The sequence below is a fragment of the Cervus elaphus genome, chromosome 5 (genome assembly GCF_910594005.1).
Source record: "Cervus elaphus chromosome 5, mCerEla1.1, whole genome shotgun sequence".
NCBI lineage: Eukaryota > Metazoa > Chordata > Mammalia > Artiodactyla > Cervidae > Cervus > Cervus elaphus.
The window spans coordinates 55,856,278-55,877,589 of NC_057819.1; the positions used below are offsets into that span (position 1 = coordinate 55,856,278).

Consider the following 21,312-nt stretch of genomic DNA (forward strand, 5'->3'; position numbering starts at 1 on the left):
TTGGAGGAAAAAATGGAAAATTTTCCAGTAGCAAACTTTTTTCTAATCTAGGGTATTTCAAATTCATATAGTAGACTTAAAGTATGTGCTTTAATTTTATTGCAGGGCTTACATATCCTCATTATAATGTGTTAATCTGAACTCAATACCCTAATTTAGGGTAAGTGGCATTTATGGATACCTAAATGTTGGTCTTTGTAGAACATTCAGTATCAAGTGTGACAGATACATGATAGACAGTAAAAAGGGTCAATATGTTAATATTAAACCAGCTAATACCAATTTGTTGGTTTTAAGTAATTATTTCAAATGTGATTACACTTTATAATATTTGACTCTGTGAACATGTGATTTTAAAAAATGGTTAAAGACGTCTTAGTGTTGTGGATAAGTTCAGTTGTAGTGACATTTTAAGGAACATACATAAAACTCATTTCTGAGAAACCACCAGTCCTTAACACTGGACACTGTTCCTGTCAGTTTCTCTGGGGGAATTAACTCTGGACAGGCAGGTTCAAATTGGGAAAAGTAGGAAGAGACAATCAAGTCCAAGATAATGCACTTGTTTCAGGCATAGAACAGTTATCCTGGTTCCTGTAGCCATTTTAAAGGCAGGGACAGCTCTTCGTAAAAATAATAGCATAACCTATCTCTGTCTGTCTGAAGCCAGAATACAGCATAGCCCTCACACGTGGATTTGTGCGCGTTTAACGTTACTGCGTGTGTTTAGGCAGTCACTCACTGAACATTGGCAGAACTCGACAGCAGAAGCCATCAGGGTAGGTTTCTGCTATCCTCACCATGTATACCTCTCTCTGAAGCCACTTTTCTGCTTGTGTCTCAGGTGTCACTCAGTACTGCAAGTTTCACTTGGAAAAATGTATCACCCTGAATCTGATGTATTTTGAAAACGAAGAACATGGTCATCTTTGTACTTGCAGTGATAGACTAAAACCTTCACATGGGAGCTTGTTAGAAATGTAGAATCTAAGGCCTCCTGTCAGACCTGCTGCACTAGAATCTGCATTTTAATAAGATGCTCAAAGGTGACTCATGCACAGGAAAATTTGAAAAGTACTGCTTTAAACTCACTTTACCAAAGCAAAATAATGAAACCTTAATAGTTGTTTAATCCAAGTGTCTTCATATTAATGTGAAGATTAACATATAACAACAGGGTAACATTTTTTAGTTTAGGTGAGGAAGATCCAGTATTTCAGAGTGAAAGACTTGACTTCAGTCATGTTCAACCCTGCCACCCTCTGAACTGTAGCTTGCCAGGCTCCTCTGTCTGGGATTCTCTAGGCATGAATACTGGAGTGGGTTGCCATGCCCTTCTTCAGGGGATCTTCCTGACCCAGGGATAGAACCCACATCTCACGTCTCCTGCAACGGCAGGGTGGGTTCTTTAGCACCACCTGGGAAACCCGAAAATGCTTTGATGTTGAATTTTGGATCTGCAGATAATTTTAGATAATTTTAGAAGAGATTTTTCTGGTGAGTTGTAATGGTACTAGCATCAAAGTCATTACCTCTCAGTTACCTTGGGACAGTTATGTGGTTGGAGGAACAGCAGCAGTGGCAACACCTGGGAGCTTGTTAAAATTACAGATGCTCACTCAGATCGTCCTCCATTTTGCTGAACTGAAATCTGGTGGAGAGGCTTTGCATTTCTGTCTCAAGCCCTCCCGGTGATGCTTACTGAAGTTGGAGATACACCGAGTTAGCACCTCTCACTACACTTGTTGGTTTCCCTTTCCTTTACGTGGGACAAATGTTACATAACTTTGGATTGTGACTTGCTTTTTTCTACTCAATTTTGTAAATCCAGTTATGAAACTATAAAAGGCAGCATGCTGAGTCTGTGGGTCATTAAATAAATGATAGCTGAGTCATCTCATTTTTATAGCGAAGATGAGATGTTCATTGGCAGAGCGATAAGAACCTCTCCTTATAGGGATGATGTGATGGATAGACAGTGGTCAACTGGACTTGGTGACAGAATGCTTTTGGTTGATTGTGTCATCTTTCACAGAAAGGACTTTTTTTTTTTTTTTTTTTTTACCATTTTTACCATTCTCAGCACGTTTTCCCTGTGTATTGTCACTTTGGAGACATGATTGATCTGGTCTGAAGTCAGAAACATGTCTCCGTGTTGATGCACAGACAACAATATCTCCTTCTAGGGATGGCCAAGGTCAACTTGGAGAGAAGACCTTTCACCCTGCAGCGCAGAGTGTGCGCTGACTTCTCGGGAGTAACTCCAAGCGGAGTTACTGTCTGGTTGCTGTTAAAGCAGCTTACAGATAGGTCATTTTCCTCATCTGTGGCATCAGCCTAGCCTTAGGTCTGAGGAGAAGGGAGGCTGGTGACACGAGGCAGCTCAAGAGCAGGAGCCCAGATGCACCCCACAAATGGACATGGTGCTGCCTGAAGGGTCCCAACCGACAGCTTCCATTCCTGTTTGCTGATGAGCCGCGCCACCTGGGAACCAGTCTGGAAGGAAGTCTGGCTTTTTTAGAATGGTTCAGGGTGATATGCTGAGTATAGTGCCCTTGTTTTTATCAGCTCCTGTATCTGGAGAGTCAGGAACGAGTGCTAAAGGCACTCTCAGCACTATAACCTGAAAAGCTGGAAGAGGCTGAGGGCATCACTGTAGTTGAAATGTGCTTTTTGTCCAGCATCAGTGGACAAAGAAAGGTTCAGCCTTTTGTTCTTAACTGTTGATTTAATTGATGACAATGGGTTTCACTGGCCTTGGTGACAAAAGAAAAAAGGAAAAAACAGAGCCCAGTCTAATAATGCTTTGTAGGCTTATTCTTCCTCTTTATGTTTTCATATAGTCACATAAACTACACTTGCACACATCACCAGAATATATGTAACACCAAGGACAGTACAATACCAATGATATCCCAATGATATTCCAATGATCTGGAAACTGTTGTTTGGAGAACTGTTCTGGCTGCTTCCTCTCGTTTGAAGTCTTTCAACCAAAAGGAGGACAAGCACTCTGCTTACAGTCAGCGATGGTGTCATTGATGAAAATGGTGGTTTTACTGGGTTCTCCAAGTGCTGCACCCAGCGGCATCTGAAGAAGTAATTCAAACCGCTCTGAACCCTCAAAGATGGGCTGTCCCAGGTCAGCAAGGATTGTCACTCGGAACATCTGAACACGCACTCCTGGAGCGAAGTTCAGTTTTTGGCTGACGCCAATATAATCTAATCCAGCTAGTGGGAAAGGAAAAGCCAAGAGTAAGATGCAGGAGTCACCACCCGAAGTTTTCCTTCAGAGAAAGATGGGTGGTCCTTAGCATTGTCCTATGTATATGGCACCGTCAAACTCATATTTTTTGGCTTGATCCTCAGAAAGGGGCAATTTCCACATTCTACAAAATGCCACAACAACCACACATCCGTCACCACGTGCGATCCCCACCAATGCTCTCCATCAGCTTCCAAGCACTTCCACAAAAATCCCACTGATACACTGAAGGCTCTCAAGGCAACTTCAGTTTTAATGAAGGCATTTCCCTTTTCTATTTGGAACCCTTAAGATAACGATTGTGACTTTCGTTTTGACCAGGTTTCACTCATTCACCTTTCCCAGACATCTAGTTTAAACTTAACAATATTCTGCTCAGTTTTATTGGGCCATGAAGTTCCTGCCATTTTCTCAATTATTAATCATTTTGTAAGCTGGCTCACCTCATTGTATCACTTATTTGCTATTTATTTAAAAAGTCATCCAATGTCATGACAAATTATAGTCAAAGAGAATAGAATAAGAAACCCTGAGTAATATACATGGATAAATGGAAGAATAGAATATTTACATTGTCTCAAATTATCTCCCATAAAAGACTTCTTGGGGGCTACCCTTGTGGCCCAGATGGTAAAGAATCTGCCTGCAATGTGGGAGACCTGGGTTTGACCCCTGGGTTGGGAAGATCCCCTGGAGAAGGGGATGGCAACCCACTCCAGTATTCTTGCCCAGAGAATCCCCATGGACAGAGGAGCCTGGCAGGTCCATGGGGCTGCAAAGAGTCGGATGTGACTGAGCGACTAACACAAAAAGACTTCTCAATTACAAAGGAAGAAAAGTAACTTCATAGTAAAGAAACCTGGCACATACCACCTTAACCACCTTAGCCAAGTGATCAAAGTTAATATCACCAATGGCGGGATAAATGGCAATTGTGTCCCACTGGCTAGAAGGCAGTGAAAAGGCAGTACCATTTCTGTGATATTCCTTCTGAAGATGCAGAGCCTGAATCTAATGATGAGGAAAATCAGACACGCCCAACCTGCTGGGTATTTTACAAAACGAATTTGTAATATTTCTTTTAGATTTTTATTTTATATTAGAGTATGGTATAGTTGTGTCTGACTCTGTGACCCCATGCACAGAGGAGCCGGGTGGGTTACAGCAGCCCACCCGACTCCTCTGTCCATGGGATTCCCAGGCAAGAATACTGGAGTGGTCGCCATTCCTTACGCCAGGGGATCTTCCTGACCCAAGCCTCGAACCCAGGTCTCCCACAATGCAGGCAGACTCCTTACTGTCTGAGCCCCCAGGGAAGCCCCGTAGTTGGTTCACAATGCTGTTAGTTTCAGGTGTATAGCAGGACATTTCAGTTACACATACATGCGTATCTATTCTCTCCCAAAGTCTTTTCCCACTTAGGTCATTACAAGACTATTAAATACAATTCTTTGTGCTATACAGTAGGTCCTTGTCGATCATCTATTTTTATATATAGTAGTGTCCATCTGTTAATGCCAAACTCCTAATTTATCCCTCCCGCTGGTTTATAATCTTGAAACATATAAAAGTCGTGAAAGTCAAAGAAAGGCAAGAAACTGTCCAGATGGTATACAAAACTAAACGACATGGTACTAAATACAATGTGATTTTGAACTGAACTTTTTTGCTTTACGGATGATTTGGGGGACAACTGGTACAATTTGAATGAGGTCTGAAGATGAGGGTGTAGTCATGTATCAATATCCTGATTTTAAGCTTGTATTGTGGGTACACAGGAGAATGTCTCTATAGGAGTTGACCTCCACATTTTTGAAGAGATGGTTCCAGATTTATTGGCAACCTGCTCTCAATGGTTCAAGAAAAATAAAGTTTTTTTTTTTTTTTTTTTTTACTGTACTTATTTCTTTTCTGTAAGTTTGAGATAAGAAAAGAATAAGACAAGATGATGGTGAAAAGCACCAAGGCAGGAGAGTAAAGGAAAGGGGATTTGGGATCTTATGAGTTTTGGTTCACATGTTAATTCTGCTGTTTACTTGTATAAGCTATTTCATTGTTTGAGTCTCAATTTCTTCAACATCAAAATGGGGAAGATTATTGCTATTTTCTAAAGTTGTTGTGAAGACTAGAGATAATACAGCAAGGATGCTAGCACAGAGTCTGTCAAATAGCAAGCATTCAGTACATAGAAATTATAATTATTATTTATGTCATAAATAATAATGATATATGTATGCATCATTATTATTGCTAATTCACCAGCCTGAGCAGATGTCATTTTCTAGACTCTAGAGATTATCAAGTCTAAACTGTTACCTTTGCATAGCTCCGGTTCAAACCCATGAGTCATGATCTCAAGCATAGATCACTTCTGTCTGTCCATCCCTCTCTGAGGGCTAGCAGAGAGTCATTACTGGTATAAAAAGGAATTCACCTAAATAAATTTTTAATTTTTTTTCCAACCATAAAAACAGTCCAAGGAGCCCACTGGTCTATTCACTTTTGGTTTCACAAATATATATAGAGTGAGAAAGAGCCTGGCCTGAAAATTAAGCAAAGAAGGAAGGAAGAAAGAAAAGCCAAAAAAAAAAAAAAAAAAGCAAGACAACAACAAAAGAACTCAACAGAAGCCCCATCACTGGCGTCATGTACAGTATGATGTGATATATTCACTGGCGTGTTATAATATGGTAATTCCCCAAGAGCAAGTTGTCTTCCACTCCCTTAACAGTTTCTTGGGTACATGTTGAAACCGGGCGGACATTTTCATAGGCACATTTTCTCTTCATGTCCTGTTCCTGCAGGTTTTTAGATTGCTGGGTTTTATTTGCAAGATTTGTGCGTTGACTTAGTTTTTATCTTAACGTATCCTCATGTGTCTTGGATTGTATGATACTAATCCTATGCTGCCTGTCACATCCCAGGAGATTAAGGTCCCTGGTAGCAATGAAAAAAATGTGGATTTCAACGCAGATGGAAATTTCCCTTTCTCTTCCTGAATCCCACTGTGTGTGTTTTTTTTTTGTCTTTGTTTATTTGTTTTGGTTGGTAAAGCAGCTGACAGCCTCAACACAGGGAAAGTGATGTTCAGAACCATTTAACTCTACTGCCAGCCAGGCTTTGATTGTCCACATCAGGAAAGGCAAAGGGGAGTGGGGTGTGAGAACATGCTGTTTGAAGCCAAGGAAAATGCTGGAGAGTCAGACGTGAGAGCCTCCTACCCTCCCGGGGGGCCAATAGGTGCCTGGAGGCTCCCAGGAGCTGGCATACCTGCTCAGTCATCACAGGGACACCTTGGTATGACATAGTGTTTCTGAGCAGCTTCTAGTATCTACAGGTACTCTTTTTTAAATTAGTTAATTTTGGGCTGTGCTGGTCCTTGTTCCTCCGCGCGTGCATTCCCTAGTTGCGGAGAACGGGCTCCTCGCTGTGTGGCTTCTCTCGCTGGGGGTACAGGCTCCAGGGCACGTGGTCTCAGCCGTCTTGGTGCGCGGGCTTAGCTGCCCCGCGGTGCATGCAATCCCCCCGGCCCAGCGAGGGACCCATGTCCCCTGCTTTGGCAGGTGCAGTCTTACCTGCTGGGTCACCAGGGAAATCCTACAAATATTCCTTTTTCAAAAATTTATTTATTTTTAATTGGAGCATAATTGCTTCACAATATTGTGCTGTTTTATGCGAATAAATCAACAAGGATATACTTATGTCCCCTCCCTCTTGAGTCTCCCTCCACTTCCCACCCCATTCTACCTACGCCTCTAGGTTGTCACAGCAAATAGTTCCGGAAGTCCCAAGCAAGTAGTTAATGGGACTTCCCTCGTGGCTCAGACGGTAAAGCGTCTGCCTACAATGCAGGAGACCTGGGTTCAATCCCTGGGTGGGAAAGATCTCCTGGAGAAAGAAGTGGCAACCCACTCCAGTATTCTTGTCTGGAAAATTCCAAACTCCCACGGACGGAGGAGCCTGGTGGGCTACAGTCCATGGGGTCGTAGAGTCAGACACGACTGAGCTACTTCACTTTTCTAAGTAGTTAATGAATGAATCAGCAAGTCATAAGGCTGCTACTTGAATATTCTGTTTCTTCCGTAAACAACAGAAGTCATTCTATATGCCCAGGGAAGAGAAAATTTAAATCAGAGCCTCTCCACAAAGACTTGGCATGCTACACTTGAACAGACTAGACCTCACCCTATATGAATGTCGGGATGATGACACATTTTAAAAATGGGCTGCTCACCTTCTGCTGAGGCCGGCTCTGTTCTCTTGGAACGCACGGTGACAGAGGACGCTTGGGAAAGGTCCGTGCCTGTCCTCCGGACGCAAACCTCCACGGAGCCAGCACTTTCATCAACGTGATATTCAGCGTCCCCAAAGTGCAAGGCAGGCTCTGGGGAGACATGAAGGGACGAGTAAGAATGCTGCAGCCTCCCAGGACCCTCGTCTCCTCTGGCCCTGCGTGAGCCTGGGCGTTTCTCACAATCACCAGACTTGACAGGTCCCACAGGCTTGAGAGGAAACAGGCAAAGCACACAAAAGACCACATCAAGGAGTCTCATGCCATGATGGCTTAGATTCCAGGAAGTGCAGTGAGAGAAAATCACAATTCTATTCATTTTCCTCCTTTAAGAGAGATCTGTCGTGCAAAGAAGTTTCCCAGTTGGGGGAAACTGGTCAACTAGCTGTTAACTCCAGCAAGCCAGCTATCATTTGGGAAGAGATGGTGGGGAATTAGGGAGGCTTTTTTTCTCAAGGGAGAAGGGCCCTTCATGTTGAGGCACAGTCCAGCCAGGGGTCTGAACTCGGAGTCTGCTGCTGCACCTTATCCCATATGTTTGTTTATCACAAAGACAGACAGAAATTCTATTCCTGAACTGCTACCCGCAGAGGCAGGGAAGGGGTCCCCGAGGGCAGCCAGGGTGGGCATCATGCTCTGAGAGCAGGTGAAAGTGAATGTGTTAGTTGCTGAGTCATGTCCGGCTCTGTGTGACCCATGGTCTGTAGTCCACCAGGCTTCTCTGTCCCTGGAAATTCTCCAGGCAAGAATACTGGAGTGGGTAGCCATTGCTGTCTCCAGGGGATCTTCCCCACCCAGGGATCGAACCCGGGTCTCCTGCATTGCAGGCAGCCGCTTTACCGTCTGAGGCATCAGGGAAGCCCAAGAGTAGGTGGAAGAGAGGAAAGCATCTAATGGGGGGAAAAGTTTGACAAGCCAAGACTTGGCCAAGCAGATGTACTCATCCACTGCCAGCTCTCTCGGTTCTAAAACGCAGCCTATGAGCTTAGCTGACTCTTCAAAGCTTACACAAGGTCCAGCTGTTACATTTGACATGATAAAGGTCAGAAACGAATGCTTTTCCTCAGACTGTGAAATTCAGAGGCAAAAAGATATCAACACCAGGCAGCAGCTTCACCACAGAGGCATGACCACTGAGATGATAAATGGAAAATCAACACGACAGAGACGAAACCTCAGCAAGCATGATACAACACAGAAGCATGTCAGAATGGAATTTGGATTTTGGAAGGTAGAAATCCACTGTAACAAGCAGTATTTGCCCAAGATATATTTTAGCAGATCTCTTCGTGCTGCAGAGAGTTTTACCAAACGTCTGATGGTAGTACGCAAGATCTCTCATAATCTGACTAGCGTCTGTTCTTTCTGGAGTCTTCATGTAACATTCCTGACCCTGTTACACAGAATAGCTCTCCAGGCAGCCAGCACCGCATGTGGTCAGGGCCTCCACCTTCACTGGTGATGTCCTCTGAGCTGAAATTCCCTTCTCAACATGTTAATTTCACACACTCCTTTTGTAAGACTTTGAATGAGTAACCTGCTCTGGGAGGTCATGTGCGTGCGTGCGTGTGTGCGTGCATGCTAAGTCGTTCAGTTGTGTCCGACTCTTTGCGATCCTATGGACTGTGTAGCCTGCCAGGCTCCTCAATCCATGGGATTCTCCAGGCAAGACTACTGGATTGGGTTGCCATGCTCTCTTCCTGACCCAAGGATCGAACCCATGTCTCTTGTGTCTCCTGCATTGGCAATCAGGTTCTTTACCCCTGGTGTCACCTGGGAAGCCCCTGGGAGGCCGTATATGCCCTTAACGGGGGAGTTGTTCCTTATCCCGTGCTCCCCTGACACTCTGCACAGCTCACTAGTTGCAGTGATGGGTCACTCTGGCTATTTGCTGTCCTCAGCTGCATCGCAGGTGGGGGTCTGCACTCAGAAAAGGGTGTGGGGGAGGTAATTCTCTCTTAAGACTTTTTGTTTCTTTTTTTGGCTGCACCGGGTCTTGGTTGCGGCATGCAGGATCTTCAGTTGCTGCAGGTGGGGTCTAGTTCCCTGACCACGGATGGAAGCCAGACCCCCAGCATTGGAAACACGCCAAGTCTTAGCTTCTGGATCACCAGCAAAGTCCCCATCCTCTCTTTTTGACTCAGAAGTTTCATCCACCTCCCCATTGTTGCTGGCGGATGTTTTGGAGACCTCTAAGCTTGGACAGGAAACAGGGTGGAGAAGCAAGAGAAGCAGACAAGATCTTGATGGGTTTTATTATGGTGACCACACTCTTGGGTATTAGAAGATGGAAGAAAGCAGATTCTGTTTTTCATGGGCACTTTGGTGTGTTCTTTGGAGATCTCTCATTCCCATGGTTGAGTACTTCTCATCTGCCATCCCCTTGATAAGGATGTGTGCGTGCTAAGCCCCTTCAGTCTGCATCCCTATCCTGGCTGATCACTAAACCTTCCTCATATATTAGGATTTGGCGGTGCTTCTGTGGGGATTGTTCATCCCTCTAGATGGCGCTGTTGGACAAGGCCTAAGACGGGTCCATTCTGGATCTCGGCTGCGAGCGTGGCTCACAGCTGGTCCAGGACAAGCTTCCTGCATCCTTTGCTTGATACACCCTAGGGATGCTGCCTTATCTTAATGCATCTCTTGTTTGCTCATCTATCAGAGCAGCTAATCAGCATATCTCCTACACTGAGATTTTCCAGATAGAGCCAGTTTCCTCCACACTGCAGGTGACACACATCACCCTTATCACCGTCTCGTGACTCAGCACCTCTTTAAAAAGTTAAAATGTTAAAGCCGCCATTCTCACACACTGTTCTGGGTTATCAGAGCCTTACCAATACCTCAAGACCAGGGACCACATTCCACATCCCCTTAGAAACAGTTCGGTTGCTGTGTTATAAGTATTAAAGAATTTGTCGAGTGGCTAATTTTAACTCAGTTCTGATATACTTTGAACTTACTACAAATAATATTTTTTAAAGTTGAGACTAATGGATCTGCTTATTTAGCAGAGAATTTACTGTGTGTGGTACTAGGGAAGGAAGAAAGGTAAGAAAGATAAAAAAAATTGAGTTATGTCACTGTTCAGAAAAAAAAAGTAAGAATCAAGCCTCTCTGAATACCTTAAGATACAGAATGTAAGAGGAGGACAGCGTGACTTAGAAGAGAAATCACGAAATTCTTCTGAGATGCTCTGTATACTGAGCATAAGGAGATTTGTTCAAACAGAGGAAAGAGATGCCCTGTGCAGCCCGCAGCATCTCTAAGTAGTTATCACTCAAGGTCTGTTTAAAAATCTGAGATGCTGGCAATGATTCTTACGGGTGGGCAGTTATGAGAGTAGAATGTGTTGACCACTTATGTTAAGTGGATTCCACAGCCATAGCGGTGTTTTTCTCTCCTTTAAAAGAAAATGTCCCTTAAATGGAAATAAGTAAAAGAAATTTTGACCAAGTGGAAAGGGAAACTTTCAAAAGAGATATGACCATCATTTTAAAATGAGCTCACTGTGCAGATTCAGAGAAATTTCATACCAAGATCCAAAGAGGACTTACAGGTGAAGGCACAGACATGCTGCTATTAAACTTTGACAAACCACCCTGAACAGAATAGATGCCGAGAGATGAAAGATTGCAAAACGTTTTTTAAGGTACCTTGGAAGACAAAATAGATTCTGGAAACAAGAAGGTAAGCTTACTCACTAGAAAAATTCTGGAAGTTTATTTCAACAGTTTCCGGATCTTTAGAAATGGAAGAGGCAATGCCGATGAGTCAGTATCGATTTTTTAACATCTGGTTTCAAGAAGTTAAGTTTAGTGTTTTTTAGTTCAGCTAAACAGACACCTTTTGAGCATCCTGTATGTGTTCTAACTATGGGGATGTAAAGAGATGTGTGTTCTTCCTGTTAAAGTGTTTCTGGTATAACAGGGCAGCCACACTGATGCCCATCAGCTAACCCTGAGTGCTCTGACAAAAGAAGCAACCACCTCAAGGCTCAGAAGGAGGAGTCTTGGAAGAAAATAACTGTGCTAGACTCAAAAAATGAATGAGAATTGATCCAGGAGAAAGGTGGGAAGAATGTCCCCGACAGAGTGGCTCATATGAAAAAGAAAAGCCCAGAAGCACGACAAAGCCTAGTGTTTGGGAAGGAATAGAAGAGGGCGTTTCTTGGAAATGTTTAAGGTGACAGTGGATGAATGAGGGGATGAGTTTTGAGAGGAAGGGAGAAATCAGATCCTACAGAAACTTGGATCCACTTTAAGTAGATAGGACTTCACTTTCTAGACTCTCCTTAGAATATAGGGGCCAATTTGAAGTAGTGGAAAGGTGGTTGGTTTTTTTGTTTTCTGTAAATCTGTCCAACTTTGGTTTGGGTCACAGATTTAAGGAAGAGCTAGGGCTACTGATTAGGAAGCTATTGCAATTATCCAGGTGAGACATGAGGATGGTTTGAAGTGTTCACTGGTGTGTATACTAGTGATGGAGTGGGAGAGATGGATGTAGTTAGTGTCCTGAGCAGCATCCAGTGATTGGATGTAGGTGGCTTCTAGGATGCCCTGCCAGTGTGCGGATGGGATCATCATAAACTCAGTTGGGAAGATAGGCGGGGAAACAGTCTTGGCTAGGGGTGGAAAGGCTTTAATGTGTGAATCTGGAGTTCGAGAATCAAGTCAGGCTGGAGATTTAGGAGTCGCTAGTGTACAAGTTGTGGACAATCTTGTACTGTTTTAGAGGGTATGATCATCCAATGTGAATGAGTAAAGAGAACAGTTGTAGGGGTGTCAACCACTGGGGAGACTGGCAGAGGGGAAGGAACTCAAAAAAAGAGACAGAGGAAGAGTGATGGAGACAAGAGTGGATCCAGGAAAATCGAGAGAGTAGGAAAAATTGAGAAATATAAGTGACCACAATGTTAAATTCAGCAAGTATAGGCAGAAAGATGTGTGTAAACCAACAGCGGTAATCATTGGCACAACAACCAAAATACACCTTATTAAACTTAAAACTGTGTCAACTGAACTATAATGCCTAAATTTAAAAATTAGAAACGAAGTAAAATTTTTTCTGCATTTAAAACCTTTAACAACTGTATTATAATATGACTAACCTTCTAAAGCATAGTGTTACTCTTTCTTCCAAACAGTTTTCTGGGTTTTACAGTACAGCAATCTGTCTTTCTAGTTTTAAAAACATTTTGTGTTGAAGTTTATCTTGGCCCATAGCAAAAGTATTAACCACACCGAAAAAAAAACTGGATGTAATTTCACCAAAATAGCACTTTGTTTCTGTGCAAGTTTTCCTTGCAGCGTTTTCTTAAATCTGTCATTATTCTGTTAAATGCCCATTACTGACAAAGACACTAATCTAGCTGGCAATCTTTACAGGCAAATTTAAACTTATTTTTTTTTGTATTGGGGTATAGCCAATTAACAGCGTTGTGATAGTTTCAGGTGAAGAGCAGAGGAACTCAGCCATATATATGCATGTATCTATTCTTCGCCAAACTCCCCTCCCATATAGGCAAATTTTATGCATGTTTATACAAATCTTATTACCTCAGGACAAAACTAAGAGCCATCTGAAATTGGACATCAATTCTTTTTTGTGGCAGATACAAGAATTTTCAAATTGCATGTTAAAAGTACAATGTCTTCAGCAGTTAGGTGGAGACCTGCTATAACGTGTTTACAAACAGAACAGACACATTGTGCTAATTAACCAGGGTCTTTAGTTTCATCTTGACCTTGTGAAGTGCAAGTGGAAGCTAAGGTCTTTAGTAGGTGAATGCACAGGAAGCTCACTATGCATTGGTTCAGTTAACACTTACTGGCCATATTCTGTGGCCTCTGTCTGCATGGAGCTGACGTATCATGACTTTCCTGTCAGTGCAGGGCCATGGTCTTGAGCTGTTAGATCATCTCTGCTCCTGTGCAGTTTCTTTGCTTAGCATCACTCCACAGTAGTTGCCTTTACAAATACATTCCTGCAGGTGACCCATTTGACGAGGGGATAGTTGATCTCTGTTTAAGGAAGCTAAACATTTCCCAGAGTCTAGCTAAAGAGAATAAAAACATTTCATCCCAGTTCTAACTCTTGAGCTGCTTGGCTGCATCTTTATGTTGCTAGATAGCATGTCATCACTTGGCCTAAAGGAAAACAAGCTTTTGCTATAACTGATGGACTTAATACTTCTGAATAAAGGAAGCATTGCTGGTATTTAACATGTGCTCAGACTGACCTTCTAGACACAAATACTTAGTCAGAAAATGAGTGTGGACTTTTCCCAATTTCCTTCAAGTAGTCGGTTTTGTAGAACACATGTTTTCATTCCTGGCTGAAAGGGCAATGGAACTACTTCCTGAGCTATGATAGAATTTGATGAATGTTTTTGCTTAAACGCTGAATTAGGGGACTTGTCATTTCACAAAAGTCGTCCAAAAGATGATAATCATGTAGTAGGTGTGCTAGTAACCACTGTGGTTGTTTCCTCAAGGCCAAAATACAATGGCACCATTCAAAGGAACCATTAGTGTCATGAATAGCAAAATTTGTTCTTAGTAGTCAGCCCCTAATATCTCTTTGGTTTCACAGAGAATATAATAGAAATTCTAAATTTCTGTTGAGTATACTGAAAATTGAGTACACTGAGCAATATTCCGTGGTATGTGTATACACACCACATCTTTATCCATTCATTGGCTGATGGACGTTCAGGTTGCTTCCATGTCTTGCCTATTGTAATCAGTGCTGCGTTCAACACTGGGAAGCATGTATCTTTTCAAATTACAATTTTCTCCGGATACGCAGCCAGAAATAGGAATGCAGGATCCTATGACAACTGTGTTTTTTATTTCTTCAGGGACCGCCATACTGTTCTCCGTAGCGGCTACACCAATTTACATTCCCACCAACAGTGTAGGGGGGCTTTTTCTCCACACCCTCTCCAGCATTTGTTAGTTGTAGGCTTTTTGATGGTGGTCATTCTGACTGGAGTGAGGTGATGTCTCATTGCAGTTTTGACTTGCCATTTCTAATAGTTAGCGACATTGAGCAATTTTTCATGTATTTATTGGCCATCTGTATGTCTTCTTTGGCTACTGCTGCTAGGTCACTTCAGTCATGTCTGACTCTGTGCGACCCAACGGACAGCAGCCCACCAGGCTCCTCTGTCCACAGGATTCTCTAGGCAAGAATACTGGAGTGAGTTGCTACTTCCTTCTCCATGTCTTCTTCGGAGAAATGTCTATTTAGATCTTCTGCTTATTTTTTGATTGAGTTGTTAGCATCTTTTATATTGAACTGTCATATGTGTTATTTTAAGAAAAACGACAGTTATCTTAATTCTAAGGGGGCAACTTTTAAAAAGAAATTACACAATGAAGAATGCATAGACATGAGAGTCTATACTTACTCTTAGCTCTTGAGACTTGTGAAAATATATTTGGGAATTGAACTTAGTCCCTGGCAATTTTTTTTTAAGTAGAGCAAAATTGGCCTTTCACAGCATTCTGAGATCTTGTCCACAGGATGTAATATCAACAAACAAAATTTAGGAGACCAAACAAACAAAAACCAAACCAATTTTAATCTCACTCATATTTTCCTTTGTCCTAGAACAACAGAACCCTTGGATTGTAGTGCTCCAGGCTCCACTGTCTGTGGGATTTCCCAAGCAAAAATACTGTAGTGGGCTGCCATTTCCTTTTCCAGGGGATCTTCCTGACCCAGGGATCAAACCTGGGTCTCCTGCTTTGCAGGCAGATTCTTTACCATCTGAGCCACCAGGGAAGCCCCAGAATGATATAATACATGATAAATTTTCATCCTCAACTAAAGAGCACATATGCTTTTCAACCTCTGCTCCATCTGGTTTATCTCTTGACATGGCTCTCAGTTTCATGGAAGCTCTGCACTGTATCTACACATTCACACAAATTTCGGGTCTGTGATAGCTGCCCAGTCTGATCCTATCTAGATCTGAACACAGCAACTCACAGCCACTCAAATCCTGACAGAAGTATATTTGAGAGATGAAGTGGTCAATCGAATTTGAGACTCATAATAAAATAGTCAGATCCTGGCCTTGTCTTTATCAATATTTTCTCTTAAAAGTGCCTCTTATAGAAAGGGCAATTAATAAGAAAGTAATACTGGGCTTAGTATTGGGAGCCAGGGGTTGGGAGGGGTTGGTTTCGAGGCGTGAAGAGCATCCTATTCTTTTCTGGTTCTGTGCTTCAGCTGGGACTAAAGTCAAACTCCCAGCCGGGTAGGACTAGGAAAAGAGATCTGGATGCCTGCACACGGGAGCTTCATGGTACCCTGTACCACTTGTAGACTCCTGTTGCTGTTGTTGGAGGGAGGGTCCTTGGATGGCTAGGATGAGTGTCCTGTGGGGCAGTCCTGGTTGGGTGATCAGACATTTAACCTAGGTCCTCTTCTTGGCTTCCTTAAAGGCTTAGGTCACTTCCTTGGGATGTTCTTTTTAAAAATAATTTAACACACTCACACACAAATATTTAATCTTTCTTCATCGCTACATTGTCCTCGGTATTGGTGAAAACTATGTATCTGACAAGCCACTCAGAGATGTTAGAGAAGGAGCAACATCCACAATTCCTTTCATAGGTCATTTAAGCTTGATTTATCTTTCAACTGTTGAGGGAATGGATGAGAAGAAAGCAGCTATTACCAAGAGTGGAAAACAGGAAATAGGCTTACCATCATCACGATCAGCCAGGATAATCACCTTGGCGGTGGGGAATTGGGCCCCCAGTTGCCCTCCCATTGGCAGGCTCAGTGAAACGCTGAAGGATTCCTCCTCTTCATAAAGAGAGTCATTGATGATCAGGACCCGGCAGGTGTTCTCAGCCTCATCCTTGTCAAAGCGGAGGATGCTGGTGTGGTCTTTCGGACGTGAGATGTAGTCAGAGAAAGATAACCCTGCAGAAGAAATGGTGCCTATGGCAGAACCTATGGAGACAGGAGATAGAACAGAGGAAGTAAGAAGAAACAATTCTGAACAGGAAACCTGTTCCTCATGGGGTTTTCAAACTATTTTTAGATAATAGAGAATGAGAATAGTTGCTCAACCGTGTTTGACTTGTGTTCAACTGTAGCTGCCAGACTCCTTCGTCCATGGAATTCTCTAGGCGAGAATACTGGGGTGGGTTGCCACTCCCTTCTCCAGGGGATCTTCCTGACCCAGGGATTGAATCCAGCACTCCTGCATTGCATGCAGATTCTTTATTGTCTGAACCAGCAGGAAATGGCATTTTTAAAATAACAGTTCTCTGAATTATAAGGCACACTTATCCCTTACAGTCATGAATATTAATATGGTAATTAGAAGACTTTTACAACAGACCCAGGTATTTTGGCATGATTCACAGTGGTCTTTGAACTGTTGTTATTCAATCGCTCAGTCTTGTCTGACTCTGTGCGACCCCATGGACTGCAGCACGTCAGGCCTCCCTGTCCTTCACCATCTCCCGGAGTTTGCTCAAACTCATGTCCATTGAGTCGGTGATCCCATCCAACCATCTCATCCTTTGTCTCTCCTTTCTCCTCCTGCCCTCAGCCTTTCCCAGCATCAGGATCTTTGAATAGGGTATATACTGAATAAGCGTTGTTTAGATTAGGGGCTAAGTAAACTGAAGGATCAGAGGGTGGTTTAGCTTAATTTGTTCATATTATAGACTGGAAAACTGAAGTACAGATAAATTATGACCAGAGAATCTATACCATGATAATGTGTAGATTTGCTCCCGCCCCTGCCCTTCCCACGGCAGCAGAGCTGTAAGTTGTCATTCTTGTTCAGTCTCTAAGTTGTGTCTGACTTTGCGACTCCATGAACTGTAGCATGCCAGGCTACCCTGTCCTTCACTATCTCCCTGAGTTTGCTCAAACTCATATCCATTGAGTCAGTGATGCCATCCAACCATCTCGTTCTCTGTTGCCTCCCTCTTCTCTTGCCCTCAATTTTTCCCAGGATCAGGGTCTTTTCCAATGTATTGCATCTCAGTAATCTGACTCTCACACCCTGATGGAGTTCTTTGTGTGATACTAGAAGATAGTATCACACTATAATAATTATATAATAATTCCATGGAACTATTTGTTATTTTATAAAGAATACAAGATTGACTGACTTTCAGTTTAGAGACAGTGCATTGAAAATTTTACTATAGTAATTTACATACATCAGGATTCCCTAATTTAAATGCACTATTTGATGAGTTTTAACAAATACATATAATCATGCACCCATTACCACAAGCATAGTATAGAATATTTTTTATCCACCAACACATGTACCCCTTGTAATCCATCTTCTTCCCTGTCTCCAAGCCCTGGAAACCACTCATCCATCTTCTTTCTCTCTAACCCTAACCCCAACCTTAACCCTAATTTTTTCTGGCGCTATAGATTTTTTCTGTCACTATAGATTTATTGGCTTGATGAGAATTCCGTGTAAATAAAATCATGCATTTTTTAGTCTTTTGATTCTGATTTGTTTCATTCAGCATAATGCATTTAAGATTCATCAATGTGTCAGGATTTTATTCCTTCTTACTCTTGAATAGGGTTCTCCATTGTGTGGTTATATCACAATTTGTTTTTCCATTTACCAGTTGATAATTCAGGTTGTTCCCAGTTTTTTTAGCTATTCTGAATAATAGCTAAGACATAATGCCACAGATATTCAAGTTCAGGTCTTTGAGGCAGTATATCATCTTTATTTCTCTTGAGTAAATACTTAGGAGTGGGATTTCTGGGATCTAGTGCATTATTTTCCTTGTGATAAAATAAACATACCCTAAATGTACCATCTTAGCTATTTTTAAGCGTATAGTTCGGTAGGGTTGTCTGTTCATGTTATTTAACAGATCTTCATATCTTTTTTCATCTTACAAAAATACTGAAAGTACATGCCCATTAAACACCTTGCCACTCCCTCCTGCCGCCATCTCTGGCAGCCATCTTTCTACTTTTGTGTCTATGAATTTGTCTACTCCGGGTACTTCAGTTAAGTGGAATCTTACAGTCCTTGTCTTTGTGTTACTGGCTTATTTCACTTAGTGTAATGTCCTCAAGTTTCACCTATGTTGCAAGAATTTTCCTTCTTTCTTAAGGTTGAACAATGTTTCATTGTATGGATATACCACATTTTGTTTATCTATTCATCCGGTCATGGATACTTGGGTGGTTTCACCTCTTGGTTATTACGAATAATGTTGCTACAAACACAGGTGTGCAAATATATTGAGACCTTGCTTTTATTTTTCTGGATATATACCTAGATGTATAGGTATATGTATTGGGCTTCCCTGGTGGCTCAGCTGGTAAAGAATCCTCCTGCAGTGTGGGAGACCTGGGTTCAATCCCTGGGTTGGGAAGATCCCCTGGAGAAGGGAATAGCTATTGCCTCCAGTATTCTGGCCTGAAGAACTCCATGGACTGTATAGTATAGTCCATGGGGTTGCAAAGAGTCAGACATGACTGAGCAATTTTCACTCACCTAGATGTAGAATTGCTGGACCATGAAAGTGAAAGTCGCTCAATCGTGTCTGACTCTTTGGGACCCCATGGATTATACAGCCCACGGATTCTCCAGGCCAGAATACTGGAGTGGGTAGCCTTTCCCTTCTCCAGGGTATCTCCCGAACCCAGGGATCAAACCTCAGTCTCCTGCATTGCAGGTGGATTTCTTTACCAGCTGAGCCACAAGGGAAGCCCAGGAATACTGGAGTGGGTAGCCTGTCCCTTCTCCAGCAGATCTTCCTGACCCAGGAATCGAACTGGGGTCTCCTGAATTGCAGGCAGATTTTTTTACCTACTGAGTTATCAGGGAAGCCATATGGTAGGTCTATGTTTAATTTTTTGAGGTCCCTTTGTACTGTTTTCCATAGCAATTAGATACCATGTTACAATCCCACCAACAGTGCAATTTAATGCATTTTTTTCGGTATTAAAAACATAGTAACACACAAGTATAGAGCTAAAAGACTAGAGAGTAGTCACAGTAATTGAAATGTTTTACAACAGTTTTAGGAGACAAAGACTGTTTAAAATAATTCCACAGGGACTTCTTTGGTGGTCCAGTGGTTAAGACTCCATACTTCCACTGCAGGGGACACAGTTTTGAATTCTTGCTGGGAAATTAAGATCCCACATGCTGTGTGTGGGGAGCGGGGTGAGGGGGGAGACTCTGACTCCAGAATATACAATGAACTCCTACAAATCCAATATCAAAACTGGAAACACCCATTTAAGAAAAAAATAACTCAATATATCAAATAAGCGATTTTTGTAAAGCACAGTTATTTCCCACCACACTTCTTAACAAGAAGCAATGGGGATATGACAGTGAGCTTCTAGATGGGACATTCTAGGTCCTGCAAGGGTCTGTCTTGCTTATAGTTAAGGTAAGTGCATATATGCATGCTGACACCAATATCCACCTTCTTCTTGCTAATATGAATCAACACACGTGCAAGTTGACGTCTATGAGTGTGCACTACACATATCAATATGGCTTGCTAAAAAATAAGAATTGTTTCCAAATTGACTTCAGAGGACGTGCCCAGAAGGGCACTGACTCACAGAGCGTCTCAGGATGATTTTTCGATGGAACAAGTTTTGGAATTAACAGGAAACAACAAATTAACTGTTTTGTCATCCCAGGAACCTAGAAAAGACTAGCGCTGGAAAAATCAATGAGCGTAAAACACATTGGCTAGGGCAGAGAGAGAAACTGTTTGAAATGGACGGCTTACAAGGGGGATTATCACGTGGTGAGGAAATCAGCCACATTCCAGGGCCAGCCTGTACTTTGAAATTTTATTCCTGTATGACATTTCCACCCTGCTCAGTCCTGGGATATCTACTTATGAAAGCGCTCTCTAAGCTCAAGTAAGGAAGGAAAAGCTGGTTCTTAGGATGTCAGAGGCAAGAGCTATCGAGTACTAGAGACAGGCAGCCCCCAAGTAAATAAGAAAGTAAGTGGCTGCCAATCTAGAAAGCCCATAGGAAGTGATGAGAGGCTCTATCAAGGAGACTTTTTATGTTCCAAGGTATACACACAAAAAGGAAAAAAGTCATAACTTTTTATAACAATCTGATTAAGTGACAAGCAATAGTTGATATGTTTTTTACAAGCCTGAAATTTAAAAAGACACATACATTGGAGAGTATACTTTTTTATTTTCCCCTAGTCATCTAGAATGCAGAATGTTGGTAAGAAAGGCGGTGTAAAAAAAATCCCTGTCAGAAACTACACATTTAGCCATTTTGAATAAATATTAAAAGCAGATACACACTAGACTTGCAGAGTAAGTACCCAATACTATTTCTATAAATCTTTATTAAATATATTTCTCAATATATTTCACCTAATGAATAGTCAAATATTGATTTATCACAATTCATGAAACAAAAGTGATTGGTATTTTTCCCATTCCTGTTTAACTTTCTTTCAGCTGACAGCTCCACTGGTTGAAATACAGATGCATTTAAGTAGGTAGATTTCTGGGTTAAATAATAAGACTGAAATATAACTCTTATTGAAAATCATTTGACTTGAGGAATTCTGCTAAAACAGAAAGCAAAACAATCCATACAGGCTTTTAACAACGAGAGTTGACAGGGGAAAAAAGATAGTTTAATTATGTCTCGTGTAATCAAAATATTCAGTTTGCCTAAATGGCCCATTCTTCCTAGGATTCTGGAAATTTTACTTTGGGAAACCATTTGA

At 42.1% G+C, this 21,312-nt stretch overlaps 1 protein-coding gene across 1 annotated transcript in view; it reads right to left on the reverse strand.

Annotated features, from left to right (window-relative positions):
* Positions 1-2,989: 2,989 nt before the first annotated feature.
* The window catches only part of FREM3 (FRAS1 related extracellular matrix 3), a 97,514-nt gene continuing 79,191 nt past the window's right edge, over positions 2,990-21,312 (reverse strand). Inside the window, exons 6-8 of the mRNA XM_043900744.1 lie at positions 16,278-16,529; positions 7,500-7,649; positions 2,990-3,231 (exon numbers count right to left, since the gene is read on the reverse strand). Coding sequence (XP_043756679.1) covers positions 2,990-3,231; positions 7,500-7,649; positions 16,278-16,529 — 644 coding nt within the window. The remainder of the gene's footprint in view (positions 3,232-7,499; positions 7,650-16,277; positions 16,530-21,312) is intronic.